General features: G+C 39.4%; 1 protein-coding gene across 1 annotated transcript in view; it reads right to left on the bottom strand.

Moving 5' to 3' along the window:
• Nucleotides 1-2,996: 2,996 nt before the first annotated feature.
• LOC103722955 (putative methyltransferase PMT24) overlaps nucleotides 2,997-14,863 on the bottom strand; it is a 28,054-nt gene continuing 16,187 nt past the window's right edge. Inside the window, exons 3-8 of the mRNA XM_008813708.4 lie at nucleotides 4,952-5,222; nucleotides 4,737-4,847; nucleotides 4,477-4,651; nucleotides 3,767-4,039; nucleotides 3,482-3,676; nucleotides 2,997-3,394 (exon numbers count right to left, since the gene is read on the bottom strand). Of these exons, the coding sequence (XP_008811930.3) occupies nucleotides 3,199-3,394; nucleotides 3,482-3,676; nucleotides 3,767-4,039; nucleotides 4,477-4,651; nucleotides 4,737-4,847; nucleotides 4,952-5,222 (1,221 nt within the window). The 3' untranslated portion in view covers nucleotides 2,997-3,198. The remainder of the gene's footprint in view (nucleotides 3,395-3,481; nucleotides 3,677-3,766; nucleotides 4,040-4,476; nucleotides 4,652-4,736; nucleotides 4,848-4,951; nucleotides 5,223-14,863) is intronic.

Here is a 14,863-nt window from a genome sequence, read left to right as displayed (position 1 = left end):
ATTTGCTCTTGGGGCATGACGATTCCGAGAGCAATCAGGTGGAGGTTGGTGATGGATGGGCGATTGATGTCATTGAGGATGGATGGCTGATAACGCTGCTGCTGAGTGGATGGCCCACATTCTTCGATCCAGATTGGCTAGCTGGGCGCAAAGTCTGCGACCTTGTTCTGAGCGAGCAGAGGTGGGATGAGGACTTTATCCAAGCGTTTTTGGGGAGGCCCTGGCCGACATGGTTATCGCTATTTCGGTCCTCATAGGGGAAAGGGTGGATAGGAGAGCATGGAGCAGCCCAGGTAGGCCGAGGGTGTGCGCCCGAGATCTCCAAGATTTGGTGACTAGGGCCCCATTTTGACAGTTGGAGGGGATCTAGATCTAGAGGCTGAAAATCCACCTCAGGGTCGTCATGTTCATCTAAAAGGTGGTTTGGAGATGTTAACCTACTAGGGATGTACTGGCGAGCAGAGGGGTGAGGGTCCTCCCTGCCTGTAGAACCTACCCAGCAGCGGAGGAGACCATTTGCCATGTCTTCTTCTATTGTTTGCGTGTGGCCCAGATTTGGCAGTGTGCTGGGATCTCTCTTGCCGCTTGACAAGGCAGGTCCCTGATGGAAGAGTTTTTGGCCCGTGTAAGGGCATCAACCAAATCAATGTAATACCTTTTTTCCATCTAATGAGGAATTTATCTATTGTGAGAATGTTACAAAGATTTGGGATATTTTACAAAGATTTGAGAATGTTCATAGATATTAGCTTCAAGGTGATCTTCATGATATGTGTCAAGAGATATTTATATTCATATGCGCTCTCTTTGGGATCAGTTAGCTTTTTCTAAACTAGAATAAGAAACTGCCATTGATGCACAAAAGTTTCATACTGATCGGAATGAGGATTGATTGATTCAATTTTTGATAGCTCTAGGAGATGATTTTGAGCATGTTCGTGCGTTAGTCCACATGGTTCCGTTATCTACACTTTTGTTGCTTAGTTGGTTTCTGAGGAAACTCATCTTAGCTCTCTCAGGTCTTAACATACAGACATTGTTATGGCTATTTCTTTGGCATCCACCTCTACGACTCATGCTCCTAGTCCCACCATTATTGCTACTTTAGTTTCTGGTTCTTTAGCCTGTTCTACCTCTTCTACACTGTAGAAATGTCACTATTGCAAATTATCTAGGCATCATATTTCAGAGTATCGTAAATTGGATCATAAGAATGCTCGAGGTCCTAGAGATACTCAAGTCAGGTCTCATCCGTCCAGAAAATCTCCTTATTCTTCACGCACTACTGCTAATATTGCTGCTACTGTCAGAGGATTCTTTTCCTACCGAGCACTGTTTTTCTTTAAGTGACCTACAAGCCATTTAACTCAAGCGTAAACATTCCTCTTCTTCCTTGTCGGCCACTTCAGGTACAACTACTTTGATTAACAGTTAGGAAGATGACTTCACGTCTTGAGACTCATACTAAATTAACATCCATTGATGGAGCTCCTCTTTCTGATGCTACTCGTTATAAATAGTTACTTAGTTGGTGATCTTGTATATCTTGTGATAATTCATCATGATATAGCTTATGCCATTCATATCAGTCAATTTATGGTAGCTCCTCGATCCACTCATTATACTGCTATTTTGCACATTCTGTGCTATGTCAAGGATACTCTATTTGATAACTTGTATTTTACTACCAATTCCTCCTTTCACCTCAGTGTTTACACTAATGCTGATAGGACTGGCGATTCTTTCGCCTCAGTGTCAAAGTTTGTTATAGCTAGGTTTGTATATAGACCCTATACATACTATTGTGAACAAGAAATTCATAATCAATTCAATGTACGGAGATTTCATCCTTTCTTCCTTCTCTTGTTTTCCTTCTATTAATAGCTTGGATGGTGTTGTCTTCAAAGGATGATGGGTGGCCTTTTTTTTGCTCCACACAAGATAAGAAACCTTGCTAGATGTCCATGTGGTTACTAAGATCTTTTTAAGAGTCTACAAAAAAAGAACATTGCGTTTTTTTTATATGGAAGATGTTACCACCAAACATTGCTTAACATGGTAGAAAATCTAGCTGTATAAGCAAGCGGCTTGGTTTCGAATTTGCTAGGTACTGTGGGTAGAGGGATGGAATGGCCCAGAGCCTCCCCTGAAACCAAGATGCTTGAGCCTCGCAAACTTGATAAAGGCAGGGTTTAAATCCAGGTTTTCGGTATGACTGCGGACTGCCATGAAATTATATGGCGATTTATTAATGTCACAATGGAGTAGTTAAGAAGAAAGCCTTCATTAAATAAGGTTAGGAGACTTGGAGAGAAGCGTGTGGCTTTCCCATGCATGTTTCATCAGTCAGGTGGCTGAATACTTTGATATAAAATAATAAGATGAAGCTCTCAAAGTAGCAAGGTTAAAATAAATGTGCAATTAATTAGGGAGAATATAATGATGGAGTTCCATCCATTGAGGATACGGTGGTCCGAGTTCACGAGGATGTTTATATTTGTGGGAAAAACCAATTAAGAAGCCATGTCAAATGCGTTTCACAGTCGTCTGAATTTAAAGTTAGAAGCTGTGAGAAAGAGTCGTAAAACTTGCAATTAAAAGAACAAAGTTTAATACTATATATCGATTATGTTTAAGAAATATTGTGACAAATTCTGCCATTTCACTGCTTTTGTCTGTTACAATTTTTTTTTCTTTTTGCTTTTTGGTTGACCGATCAGCTACACTCGTTTGCATGAAATATTGAAACTCCCATTCCTCACAAAGGTGGCTTTTCAGAACACAAAAAAGGGAATATTTGATGGAACAAGCATTGTTTTGGACACCCTTGAACTGCCCCTGAAAAGCCAACATGTTGGAGGTGCAACTACCAAAATAGAGTCTAGCATGACACCCCAACTCAATTCCTGTCTGATTTGGTGCAAGCATGGCAGGGGCGAAATAGAAACTATATCCCCCAAAATGAGCCACCAACCTTATGATTGGGTGCAATCGAATGGTAAATGCCAATCTAATTTAAATGATAATTTACACTGTTCAGAATGAAGAAAGAAAACAAATCAAACACTTGGAATGATTATTTTGAAAAAAAATAATAATCTGAAAAGCTACAGAACAGATGCAGTGTAAATTAAGCGCAAAATTTTCAGACATCATAGAAATTAAGATGAACTTTATTCACAACAAATCTGCTAAATTCTATGGCCGCCAATCCAATTTCTCTGCCCAAAGTATCCCTTCTTTGTTCTTGGAAAATGTCAAGCGGACCTCCCAGTGCAGCGACTTCAATAAGTTCTCTACCTTGCTTACAACTGCAGACTCATCACGAACAATTAGTTTGCCACCAGGCCTCAATATCCTATCAACTTCAGCTATCACAGGCATGATTTCGCATCTGGAAATCACAGGTAATTTTGTTAATTAATTACATGAAGAAAAATCCAGCTTCAATGGTTTTAAAAATGAAGTTTATCCAATCCACCTCTTGTTGATCTGAGAAAACAGGTGATCAGCATGCAGGAGGTCATAGGATCTGGGATAGGTACTGAATGATTCACACCAGTCATGGTAAATACCAAAAAGCCCGCGCTCGTAGATAATTGGTAGTGTGTCTGGAGAATCGATGTTCACCACATTCATCACCCACACATTCAGATCCTTGAGTGCAGCAGCAAATCTGAAATCGGTTCAGGAATCTGAGTAAGATGGAAGAGGCTTGAAAAAAAGTGTGATTGCACCGCAAAGTAATCAATCTAGCTGATATTACCCTCCATAAACAGCTCTCATGTCCATAACATTTCTCACTTGGGACCAATCAATGCCAAAACCATTGATATACGACTTTTCCACAACTCTTTTCCAGTGTTCATAATCTGATGTGAAATCATTATGGGCTGGCTTCCCATAGACTCCAGTCTGAGAGCTGTTTAACCAGTAAGGAGGCGCCTGCAATCTTTGTGGCCATTGCTCAGGCCACTGCGAGCCCCGCTCAGATGCGTCAACCGGCACCCGGTGCATGCAAGCCTTCAGAGGGATGTACCTGAAACATGTAATGGCTGAAAGGCATAATGACACAAATAAAGTAGTAGTTGTTTGAAAGAAGGATTTTGCCAGGAATCTATGCTGGCTGGCCTACTTACAAGGCTGAGCTGCTACTTCGACCAATGAATTGGTGAAACCTATAGGTGCTTTGTTCACCAAAAATAAAACATGTTGGTTTATTAATGGGTCATAATCCACAAATCAATAGAGATAAATATTCCTCTATTAATTGTAACCTTATCAAATGAGTGTCGCTCATATAAATGGTGTCAGCTTTATAAACCAATAATGGTTTATCTTAACACAAATAAGTTGAAAAAAAAAAATGCAACCTCAAGTCAACCCTATATGAATTGGTTCCAAATTCTTGGCCACGGTAATGTTTGTGACCAAGGAGCCTGCTACTAAGTAAGACTGCAGTAAGTCTAAACTTACCATGCTGCATTTGGATCATCATCTTCTTTACACATGGGAGGACTGTGATGCTTTCTGTTGTCATAACATTCATTTGAAATTGGTTTACGATAAATTGCAGCAGCAACGGAATTCAGCCGGTCCTTCTTGATCGTGAAAAGATCCCAACACATGGATATCGTCAGAGATGACATGGCTGTAGTTAAAAAAACAGAAAGATTTTGCCTTAGTCATATGAGAAAGCAAAACTACATAGACAGGATAGGATCCACAAAGCCCACCTTTCCAGATCTCAACATCTTCCTTCAGTTTTTGATACACAGGTGTTGCTGACCACACAAAATATCCTCCAGGGCGTAAGACACGATTCAGCTCCAAAAGAAGAGTACCACCTACAATAAAGTTGCATGCTTGGTCTTATTAATAAGGAAATTAAATCATGAAGCATAGTTGTAGAAACTGAACACTGGATGCAATTGAACTTCAAGAAAAATACCATCTGCATGCCATGGGACACGGCAACGCGCACAATGAACAAGATCAAAAACCTTGCTGGGGAATGGAAGACGTTGAGAGCCCATTACTGCAGATATTGCCGGAATTCCTCGCTCGAGCGCCATTTGAACTTGAGCTTCATGTTCATCTTTTGGCGCAAAAGACATCGTAAGAACATCTCTCTCAAAGAGATAGCCACCAAAGCTGGCAACCCCACATCCAACATCTAGTACAACATGAGTATGCTTTCCCCAAGCAATATGAGGCACAGACTGCAATGAAGCCAAGGATGCTATATAACTAAACCAGCAGAGAGGGTACTCATTCCATGATTTAGATAACTAGGCTACCAATTGTCATGAAATAACGTGTCTCGATAAATTCATTGGAACATCATCAGTAAAAATTTATGATAAGAATAAGCTCATATTTTTCAAACTAAAGTGTGTTTTCGTAGCAAAAGTACAACTATACATGGATTATTGTTGTTAGACAGTCAGCTGATCTGAAAGCACAATGGGGACTATTCACTGCATTGAAGTTGCATATGAATATATAATTTATGAAAATACCTATTTAATGTCTTATTTGAGGTAGTTTCACTTGAAATGTATGAAATCCAGCATTTGAATTTTAAGAATTTCAAGCCAAAGTGACTTCTACGACACATGGACTGTAATCATAAACACATTAGATCATCCTATTGTTGTAAGAAATAATCTAAAAACTGACGCATGTGGCTAGGAGTCACCCAAAGAGTGTGTGCCAAGTGCCTACCAAAGAGGGTTTTCCAGATAGACGACAACTAATTAAATTAAATAATTGAACTAAACAGTGTGACAAATTGAAAAAGAATCACCACCACCACATGAATTTATCTTTCTTTTTGTTAATTTATCCATATTCTTTTCCCTCATTTCTCTCTCTGGCTTTAATCATTAGTGCACTTTCAATGATAAGAGGTGTAACTTGATAAAAGGGCAGTTACAGATCAAACAATATATGGAGGAGAGCAGCTCTTGCTCTTTGCATACGCACTGGTGATGTCCAATCGTTCCTATTACATTATTTTGGTTTGTTACTATTTTAATTTAAAAATTACACTGAACTTGAATAGATTCACATTGGATAGAGAATATGAGGTAAACCTGCATATATGATGATCCCTTTCTTTTTCTTGAAGCATAACCATATTTCTTGGACTCTCGAATGGAGGTGTATGTGGCTAGGGGTGGCAATTTATGATCCGACCCATCAACCCCACCCGTGAACGAGACCCGTAAGCAGATTTGTGTTTGACATAAATGGATTTGGGTCATAAATGGGTCAACCCATCTAGACCTGATTATTAAATGGTTGGGTTCAGGTTTAGACTTTTGACCCATTTAATAATTAAGTCAAATCATAATCCAACCAATTTAACCTATTTCAAAACCTGCTTAACCTATTTAAAATCGGCTCAACCTATTTTTAACCTGTTTAACCCGACCCGCTTAACCCATTAACCCGTTTAAATCCATTTAATTTGTTAAAAACTAATTTAACCCATGTAACATGACTTGACCTGTTTAATAAATGGATTATGTGGGTCGAGTTGGGTTACCTATTTAATAAATAGGTCAGATTCAGATCTGAAATTTTGACCTGTTTAATAAATAGGTCAGGTTCAAGTTGATAATTTTTGACCCAACCTATCACGCTCTAAATCCGGGACATGACACAGCCATGCCACTATGGGTACTACCCATGATAATACGAAGCCAACAATCATAATCGCACATAAAATAAAAGGTCTAAATCCATTATCCATTAAATAATTAACTAAATACCAATTTAGAGCATCTAAATCCAAATATAATTATCAAAACCCATATTTCTCAAAATTTGAAAAGTCACTAACTACAATTACCAAGCTTGCAAACACGAACTCCAAGCTTGAATCATCCTTCGCTCTTAGCGACCCTCTTCGTGTGAAAAAATAAAATAAAAAGAAATATGAGCTGCACAACTCAGTAAATAAAACTTATACTACCTTATAGGATTAAGCATAAGTTATTTTATGACAATGCATCATTTAAAGAAAATAACAAATGTTACAAAAGTAAAATATTCCATAGTACGGTATGATAAAACAAGTCATAAGATCAATCATGCATGTATAAATCATCAATATCATAAACATAGTGGCAAGTTCATATTGCAAATAAATTTATAAATCATTTTTCTATCATTTAATCACGTCATAGTTCAAAACATTACTCACAGATACTCGTGCTAAGATAATTTTATACCCATGATAGGGCTTGCATTCGTATGGATGCTAGCTCCAGATGTCGATATTCTACAATTCTAGAGGTCATACATAGCTATTTGAAAGCCTTTGAAATATTTGTATCTTTTTCTTCCCTAGGCAAGCCTTCACATTCTCCCCCCTAAAAGAGTTTCGTACTCAAAACTTAATGTACTTTCGTTCTTAACCAAACAAAGATACTTAATCTTCATCTTCTACTCCACTATACATTCACTGTGCAACTCTGATTTAAACCCACTTTTCCAATGGCTCAAAACTCTAGACCAGTTTGTATTAACTCTAGCTTTCTCATTTGAGTGATGCCATTCTTAAACAAAACATCCATAAGAATAACTTTCTTAAGAGAGGTGGCAACATATAGTGGCTCATTCAATTCTTTAGATATGTAGTTCGAAGAGGTAGGAAACTTGAGAGATGCAAAGGAATAAAAAGAATCATAATTAAATAGTACATAAGAACCTATGGAGCTTACTGGAATGATATCTTTCACTATTTGATCACTTGCACTGGCATCCTGCTGGGTGAAAGCAAACACCAATGGATTCCCTTTTTGTTTCTGATCAGCTAGTTTAGCAGACTTTGAATTATCCTTTTCTTGATAGGGCAATATCGGGCCATATGACCCACTTCGCCGCATGAAAAGCATGCTCCTAGGTTCTTGAGACAAGGTTCATGATGATTTTTGCCATAATATCCACAGGTCACAGCTTCCTTACTCTAATCTGAATTATTTGTTGAATTTTTCTATCGGTCATTTGGAGTTTTTGCTGGTCTCGGTCTGTTTCTATCTCCTCTCTCTTGTTCTGATCTTTTCATATCTGATTTTACTTTCAAAGCTCGTTCCAGCACATCTTTGTAATTTTTAAAAATATAAGAAGATAAACGAGACAGAATCCCACATCTTAGACCCTGTTCAAGTATATTAGCTTTGCTTCTTTCGGACTCCATGAGATGGAGACAGAAACGAGCTAACTCGTAAAATTTATTGACGTACTCTAGTACCATATCATCCTTCTACCTCAAAGCCAAGAACTCATTATCTTTTTCTAATTTCACTAACTCAGAGAAATATTGATCATAAAGTATTTTCTTGAACTCCTTCCACATCAACTGGTCATCAGTATTTCCATATGCAACTTTTATTGTAGTCCATGAAAACTCAACATTTTCTTTTAGCATCGGTATAGCCAGCCCGACCTTCACGTCCTTGGGATACTAGTGCATCGGACATCTCCATCTCCTGAATCCATGTCTCTGTGGCCAGAGGATCAACTCCACCCTCGAACGTCGATAGGTTGATTTTCCTAAATCATTCGTAGTATGATTCCAAATATTGTGCAAGTCGAGGAGCGGCCTACATCTGCTCCTAGTGTGAAGAAGTTGGGCCACCACCTAGCATACTCCGGCAATGTTTGCTCGAGTGGCTAGTGTATTTGGAGCTTGCTCAACCGACTGGTTGGTATTTCCCCTCGCGGTCACTCTTGCTCCTCTTCTCCTAGCAACAAAATTTGCTAAGACTTCCTCCTTTGTTGCTCATTGTCATCTATCAAAATATTAACATTAATCAATTTCCATATTTGAGCAACAGTAAAGTTAAAAAAATCTATATTCTCTTGTGAGATTATAATTGTTGGTTTCGTGTTATAGTGGATAGTACCCACAATAGCATGGTCGTGTTATGTCCCAGATTTGGGGTGTGACATTTCATGGTATCAAAGCCTAGGTTTGATCATGGATAATATTTAAAGTTTAGCAATGGGTAGTTAGGTCTCGTTTAGTGAGATCTTATTTAATTGAATTAGAGGTGTAACTTGATAAAAGGGCAGTTACAGATCAAACAATAAATGGAGGAGAGCAGCTCTTGCACTTTGCATACGCACTGGTGATGTCCAATCGTTCCTATTACATTATTTTGGTTTGTTACTATTTTAATTTAAAAATTACACTGAACTTGAATAGATTCACATTGGATAGAGAATATGAGGTAAACCTGCATATATGATGATCCCTTTCTTTTTCTTGAAGCATAACCATATTTCTTGGACTCTCGAATGGAGGTGTATGTGGCTAGGGGTGGCAATTTATGATCCGACCCATCAACCCCACCCATGAACGAGACCCATAAGCAGATTTGTGTTTGACATAAATGGATTTGGGTCATAAATGGGTCAACCCATCTAGACCTGATTATTAAATGGTTGGGTTCAGGTTTAGACTTTTGACCCATTTAATAATTAAGTCAAATCATAATCCAACCAATTTAACCTATTTCAAAACCTGCTTAACCTATTTAAAATCGGCTCAACCTATTTTTGACCTGTTTAACCCGACCCGCTTAACCCATTAACCCGTTTAAATCCATTTAATTGGTTAAAAACTAATTTAACCCATGTAACATGACTTGACCTGTTTAATAAATGGATTATGTGGGTCGAGTTGAGTTACCTATTTAATAAATAGGTCAGATTCAGATCTGAAATTTTGACCTGTTTAATAAATAGGTCAGGTTCAAGTTGATAATTTTTGACCCGACCTATCACACTCTAAATCCGGGACATGACACAGCCATGCCACTATGGGTACTACCCATGATAATACGAAGCCAACAATCATAATCGCACATAAAATAAAAGGTCTAAATCCATTATCCATTAAATAATTAAATAAATACCAATTTAGAGCATCTAAATCCAAATATAATTATCAAAACCCATATTTCTCAAAATTTGAAAAGTCACTAACTACAATTACCAAGCTTGCAAACACGAACTCCAAGCTTGAATCATCCTTCGCTCTTAGCGACCCTCTTCGTGTGAAAAAATAAAATAAAAAGAAATATGAGCTGCACAGCTCAGTAAGTAAAACTTATACTACCTTATAGGATTAAGCATAAGTTATTTTATGACAATGCATCATTTAAAGAAAATAACAAATGTTACAAAAGTAAAATATTCCATAGTACGGTATGATAAAACAAGTCATAAGATCAATCATGCATGTATAAATCATCAATATCATAAACATAGTGGCAAGTTCATATTGCAAATAAATTTATAAATCATTTTTCTATCATTTAATCACATCATAGTTCAAAACATTACTCACAGATACTCGTGCTAAGATAATTTTATACCCATGATAGGGCTTGCATTCGTATGGATGCTAGCTCCAGATGTCGATATTCTACAATTCTAGAGGTCATACATAGCTATTTGAAAGCCTTTGAAATATTTGTATCTTTTTCTTCCCTAGGCAAGCCTTCACACTCTCCCCCCCAAAAGAGTTTCGTCCTCAAAACTTAATGTACCTTCGTTCTTAACCAAACAAAGATACTTAATCTTCATCTTCTACTCCACTATACATTCACTGTGCAACTCTGATTTAAACCCACTTTTCCAATGGCTCAAAACTCTAGACCGGTTTGTATTAACTCTAGCTTTCTCATTTGAGTGATGCCATTCTTAAACAAAACATCCATAAGAATAACTTTCTTAAGAGAGGTGGCAACATATAGTGGCTCATTCAATTCTTTAGATATGTAGTTCGAAGAGGTAGGAAACTTGAGAGATGCAAAGGAATAAAAAGAATCATAATTAAATAGTAGGTAAGAACCTATGGAGCTTACTGGAATGATATCTTTCACTATTTGATCACTTGCACTGGCATCTTGCTGGGTGAAAGCAAACACCAATGGATTCCCTTTTTGTTTCTGATCAGCTAGTTTAGCAGACTTTGAATTATCCTTTTCTTGATAGGGCAATATCGGGCCATATGACCCACTTCGCCGCATGAAAAGCATGCTCCTAGGTTCTTGAGACAAGGTTCATGATGATTTTTGCCATAATATCCAAAGGTCACAGCTTCCTTACTCTAATCTGAATTATTTGTTGAATTTTTCTATCGGTCATTTGGAGTTTTTGCTGGTCTCGGTCTGTTTCTATCTCCTCTCTCTTGTTCTGATCTTTTCATATCTGATTTTACTTTCAAAGCTCGTTCCAGCACATCTTTGTAATTTTTAAAAATATAAGAAGATAAACGAGACAGAATCCCACATCTTAGACCCTGTTCAAATATATTAGCTTTTGCTTCTTTCGGACTCCATGAGATGGAGACAGAAACGAGCTAACTCGTAAAATTTATTGACGTACTCTAGTACCATATCATCCTTCTACCTCAAAGCCAAGAACTCATTATCTTTTTCTAATTTCACTAACTCAGAGAAATATAGATCATAAAGTATTTTCTTGAACTCCTTCCACATCAACTGGTCATCAGTTTTTCCATATGCAACTTTTATTGTAGTCCATGAAAACTCAACATTTTCTTTTAGCATCGGTATAGCCAGCCTGACCTTCACATCCTTGGGATACTAGTGCATCGAACATCTCCATCTTCCGAATCCATGTCTCTGTGGCCAGAGGATCAACTCCACCCTCGAACGTCGATAGGTTGATTTTCCTAAATCATTCGTAGTATGATTCCAAATATTGTGCAAGTCGAGGAGCGGCCTACATCTGCTCCTAGTGTGAAGAAGTTGGGCCACCACCTAGCATACTCCGGCAATGTTTGCTCGAGTGGCTAGTGTATTTGGAGCTTGCTCAACCGACTAGTTGGTATTTCCCCTCGCGGTCACTCTTGCTCCTCTTCTCCTAGCAACAAAATTTGCTAAGACTTCCTCCTTTGTTGCTCATTGTCATCTATCAAAATATTAACATTAATCAATTTCCATATTTGAGCAACAGTAAAGTTAAACAAATCTATATTCTCTAATTCAATTAAATAAAATCTATCTAAACGAGACCTAACTACCCATTGCTAAACTTTAAATATTATCCATGATCAAACCTAGGCTTTGATACCATGAAATGTCACACCCCAAATCTGGGACATAACACGACCATGCTATTGTGGGTACCATCCACTATAACCTCCCTGAGATAAATGCAGCACCTTCTTGGTTCTATCCCTGAGAATCTCCATTTTGCCTAGAATCTTCGTGGCTGGACCCAAATCCTTCATCTCAAATTTTCAAGATAAGGCTACCTTTAAGTCTTCCACAATTCCTCTACTCTTGCAAGCAATCAGCATATCATCTATATACAAGAGTAGATATAATCTAGACTCATCCTCAAGAGTCTTCACATAGACACAAGGATCATACTTACATCTGGTCATGCCAATGCTCCTCACATATGTGTCGAACTGCAAGTACCATTGCCTTGATGATTGCTTCAACCCATGGAGTGATCTCTGCAGCAAACAAACCTTTCCTTCTGACCCTGGCTCACCAAACCCCTTTGGCTGCTCCACATAAATCTTCTCCTCCAAATTTCCATGGAGGAAGGCTGTTTTAACATCCATTTGCTCCAACTCCAAATCCTGGATGGCAACAATGCTCAACAGCATCCGAATAGAAGTATGTCGAACAACTGGGGAGAATACTTCATTATAATCAATGCCCTCCTTCTGGGAGTATCCCTTAGCCACTAACCTGGCCTTGTATCTGATGCCTTCTCTATCTGAAAGTCCTTCCTTGCATTGGAACACCCACTTGCATCCAATGGGCTTCTTTCCACTTGGCAACTGCACCAACCGCCAAGTCTGATTTTTTCTGGAGAGACTGCATCTCCTCTACCATAGCTTGGACCCACCTATCACTATCCTGGCATGCCAATGGCTCCTCATAGGTCTCCGAGTCTCCATTCACAGCAACCAATGCATAAGACATGGTTTTGCCAAAACCATACCTTTCCAGCTGCCTCACAATCCGCTTAGGCTTGTGCAGTGCGACTTCAATGCTTCTGCTGGGATCTTGTTCCTCCCTTTGCACATCTCATCTCCGAGTTAGCATCTCGCTCCTCTCCACATGTGGAGGCACCTCTGACTGGTGCTCCATCTGAATTTCATGTCCTTCTGGTGCACCTGCAAAAGGTAAAACTGAATAAGAAGTTAGCTGTCCAACCCTGTCCGGTTGGTTCTCCCCCCGCTCTTCTTTCACCCTTTGCATCTTTAGGACTGAATTCTCATCAAAGACCATATCCCTACTTATAGTAGTCTTCTTCTCCAAGGGATCCCACAGCCGATAACCATTGACTCCATGCGGATATTCTATGAACACCATCTTTCGTGACTTGGCATCCAACTTGCTCCGCTCACTGGGATCAATGTGCACAAATGCCATGCACCTAAATACTCTAAGATGGCCAACCTCCACCTTCTTTCCAGACCATAGCTCCTCTAGAATCCTCCCATCTAGCTTTGTATGAGATCGATTCACCAAGTAGCAGGATGTGTCTACTGTGTCCACCCAAAACACCTTAGGAAGCCCTGCCTGCATTCTCATACATCTAGTTTTCTCCATGAGGGTCTTGTTCATCCTTTCAGCCACCCTACTCTGTTGAGGAGTCTTCCTCACTGAAAATTGCCTCTTGATCCCACAATCTTCGCAAAATTTCAGAAACTCCTTACTAGTGACTTCGCCACCATTGTCGGACCGCACACACTTCACGCAGCATTCCTTCTTTTTCTCTACCTCTGCCCTCCAGGCTTTGAACTTAGAGAAGACCTCTGACTTTTTCCTCAAGAAATACACCTAAACTCTCCTTGAAAAGTCATCAATAAGTGTTAGAAAATATCTTGCCCCATTCGTGGCTGTGACTGGGGCCGGTCCCCAAACATCCATGTGCACTAGCTCCAGGGGACCACCGCTATGTGTAGTACTGGTTGAAAACTTCACCCTGTGATGCTTCCCTAACTGGCAAGGCTCCCGCACCTCTGGAACTCCATCCAAATCTGATATCAGTCCATCTTTGCTCAGCATCTTCATGCCACGATCTCCCATGTGGCCCAAGCGGTAATACCACAAACGATATGCTTCCCGCTGGCCCTGTGCCACTGCTGCTATTTCGGATCCCCCACACACCATGGACCCTTCCATCCTGTACAAATTATTCTCCAACCTCCTCCCCTTCATCACAACTATAGCTCCTGTGGATATATTCAAAATACCACTCCTGGAATGGTAACTAAAGCTGTAACCGTTCTTCTCCGAGTATCCAAGTGACACTAGATTCTTTTTCCGATCCGGGACGTGCTTTACATTGGTAAGAGTCCGCACCATCCCATCAAACATCCTCACCTTGATGGTCCTAATGCCGGCCATCTTGCAAGGATGATCATCTCCTAATGTCACACTCCCCTCATCGATTTTGGTGTATGTAGCAAACCAAGACCGATTTGGTATGTAGTGATGAGAGCAAGCTGAATCCATTATCCAGATATCCGTGTTGTTCCTTTGATCATCCGAAACTACCAAAAGGTCATCCTCCACCTTGAGATCAGCCACGGCACTGACTGCATCCTTGCTATTCTTCTCTCCCTGAAGCTTCTTCCAAAGCGAACAATTCCGCTTCAAGTCTCCTGCTTCATTGCACTTGTAGCATCTGAACTCTTTCTTGCCTTTCTTGGACTTTGATCGTCCTCTTTGCTTACTCCGTTCCTTCCCTCTCCCAGGCCTCTCCGACAGTAAGACCTTCCTGAGGAACTCCATCCTTTGTCAATCTTTCTCTTTGCTCATTGGACCTTAGTACAGAAATTATGTCT

Source organism: Phoenix dactylifera, chromosome 16 (assembly GCF_051530095.1).
Source record: "Phoenix dactylifera cultivar Ajwa chromosome 16, Ajwa_hap1_PhDact_Kaust_v1.1, whole genome shotgun sequence".
In the NCBI taxonomy this organism is placed as follows: domain Eukaryota; kingdom Viridiplantae; phylum Streptophyta; class Magnoliopsida; order Arecales; family Arecaceae; genus Phoenix; species Phoenix dactylifera.
This window is presented reverse-complemented; position numbering and strand designations above follow the sequence as displayed.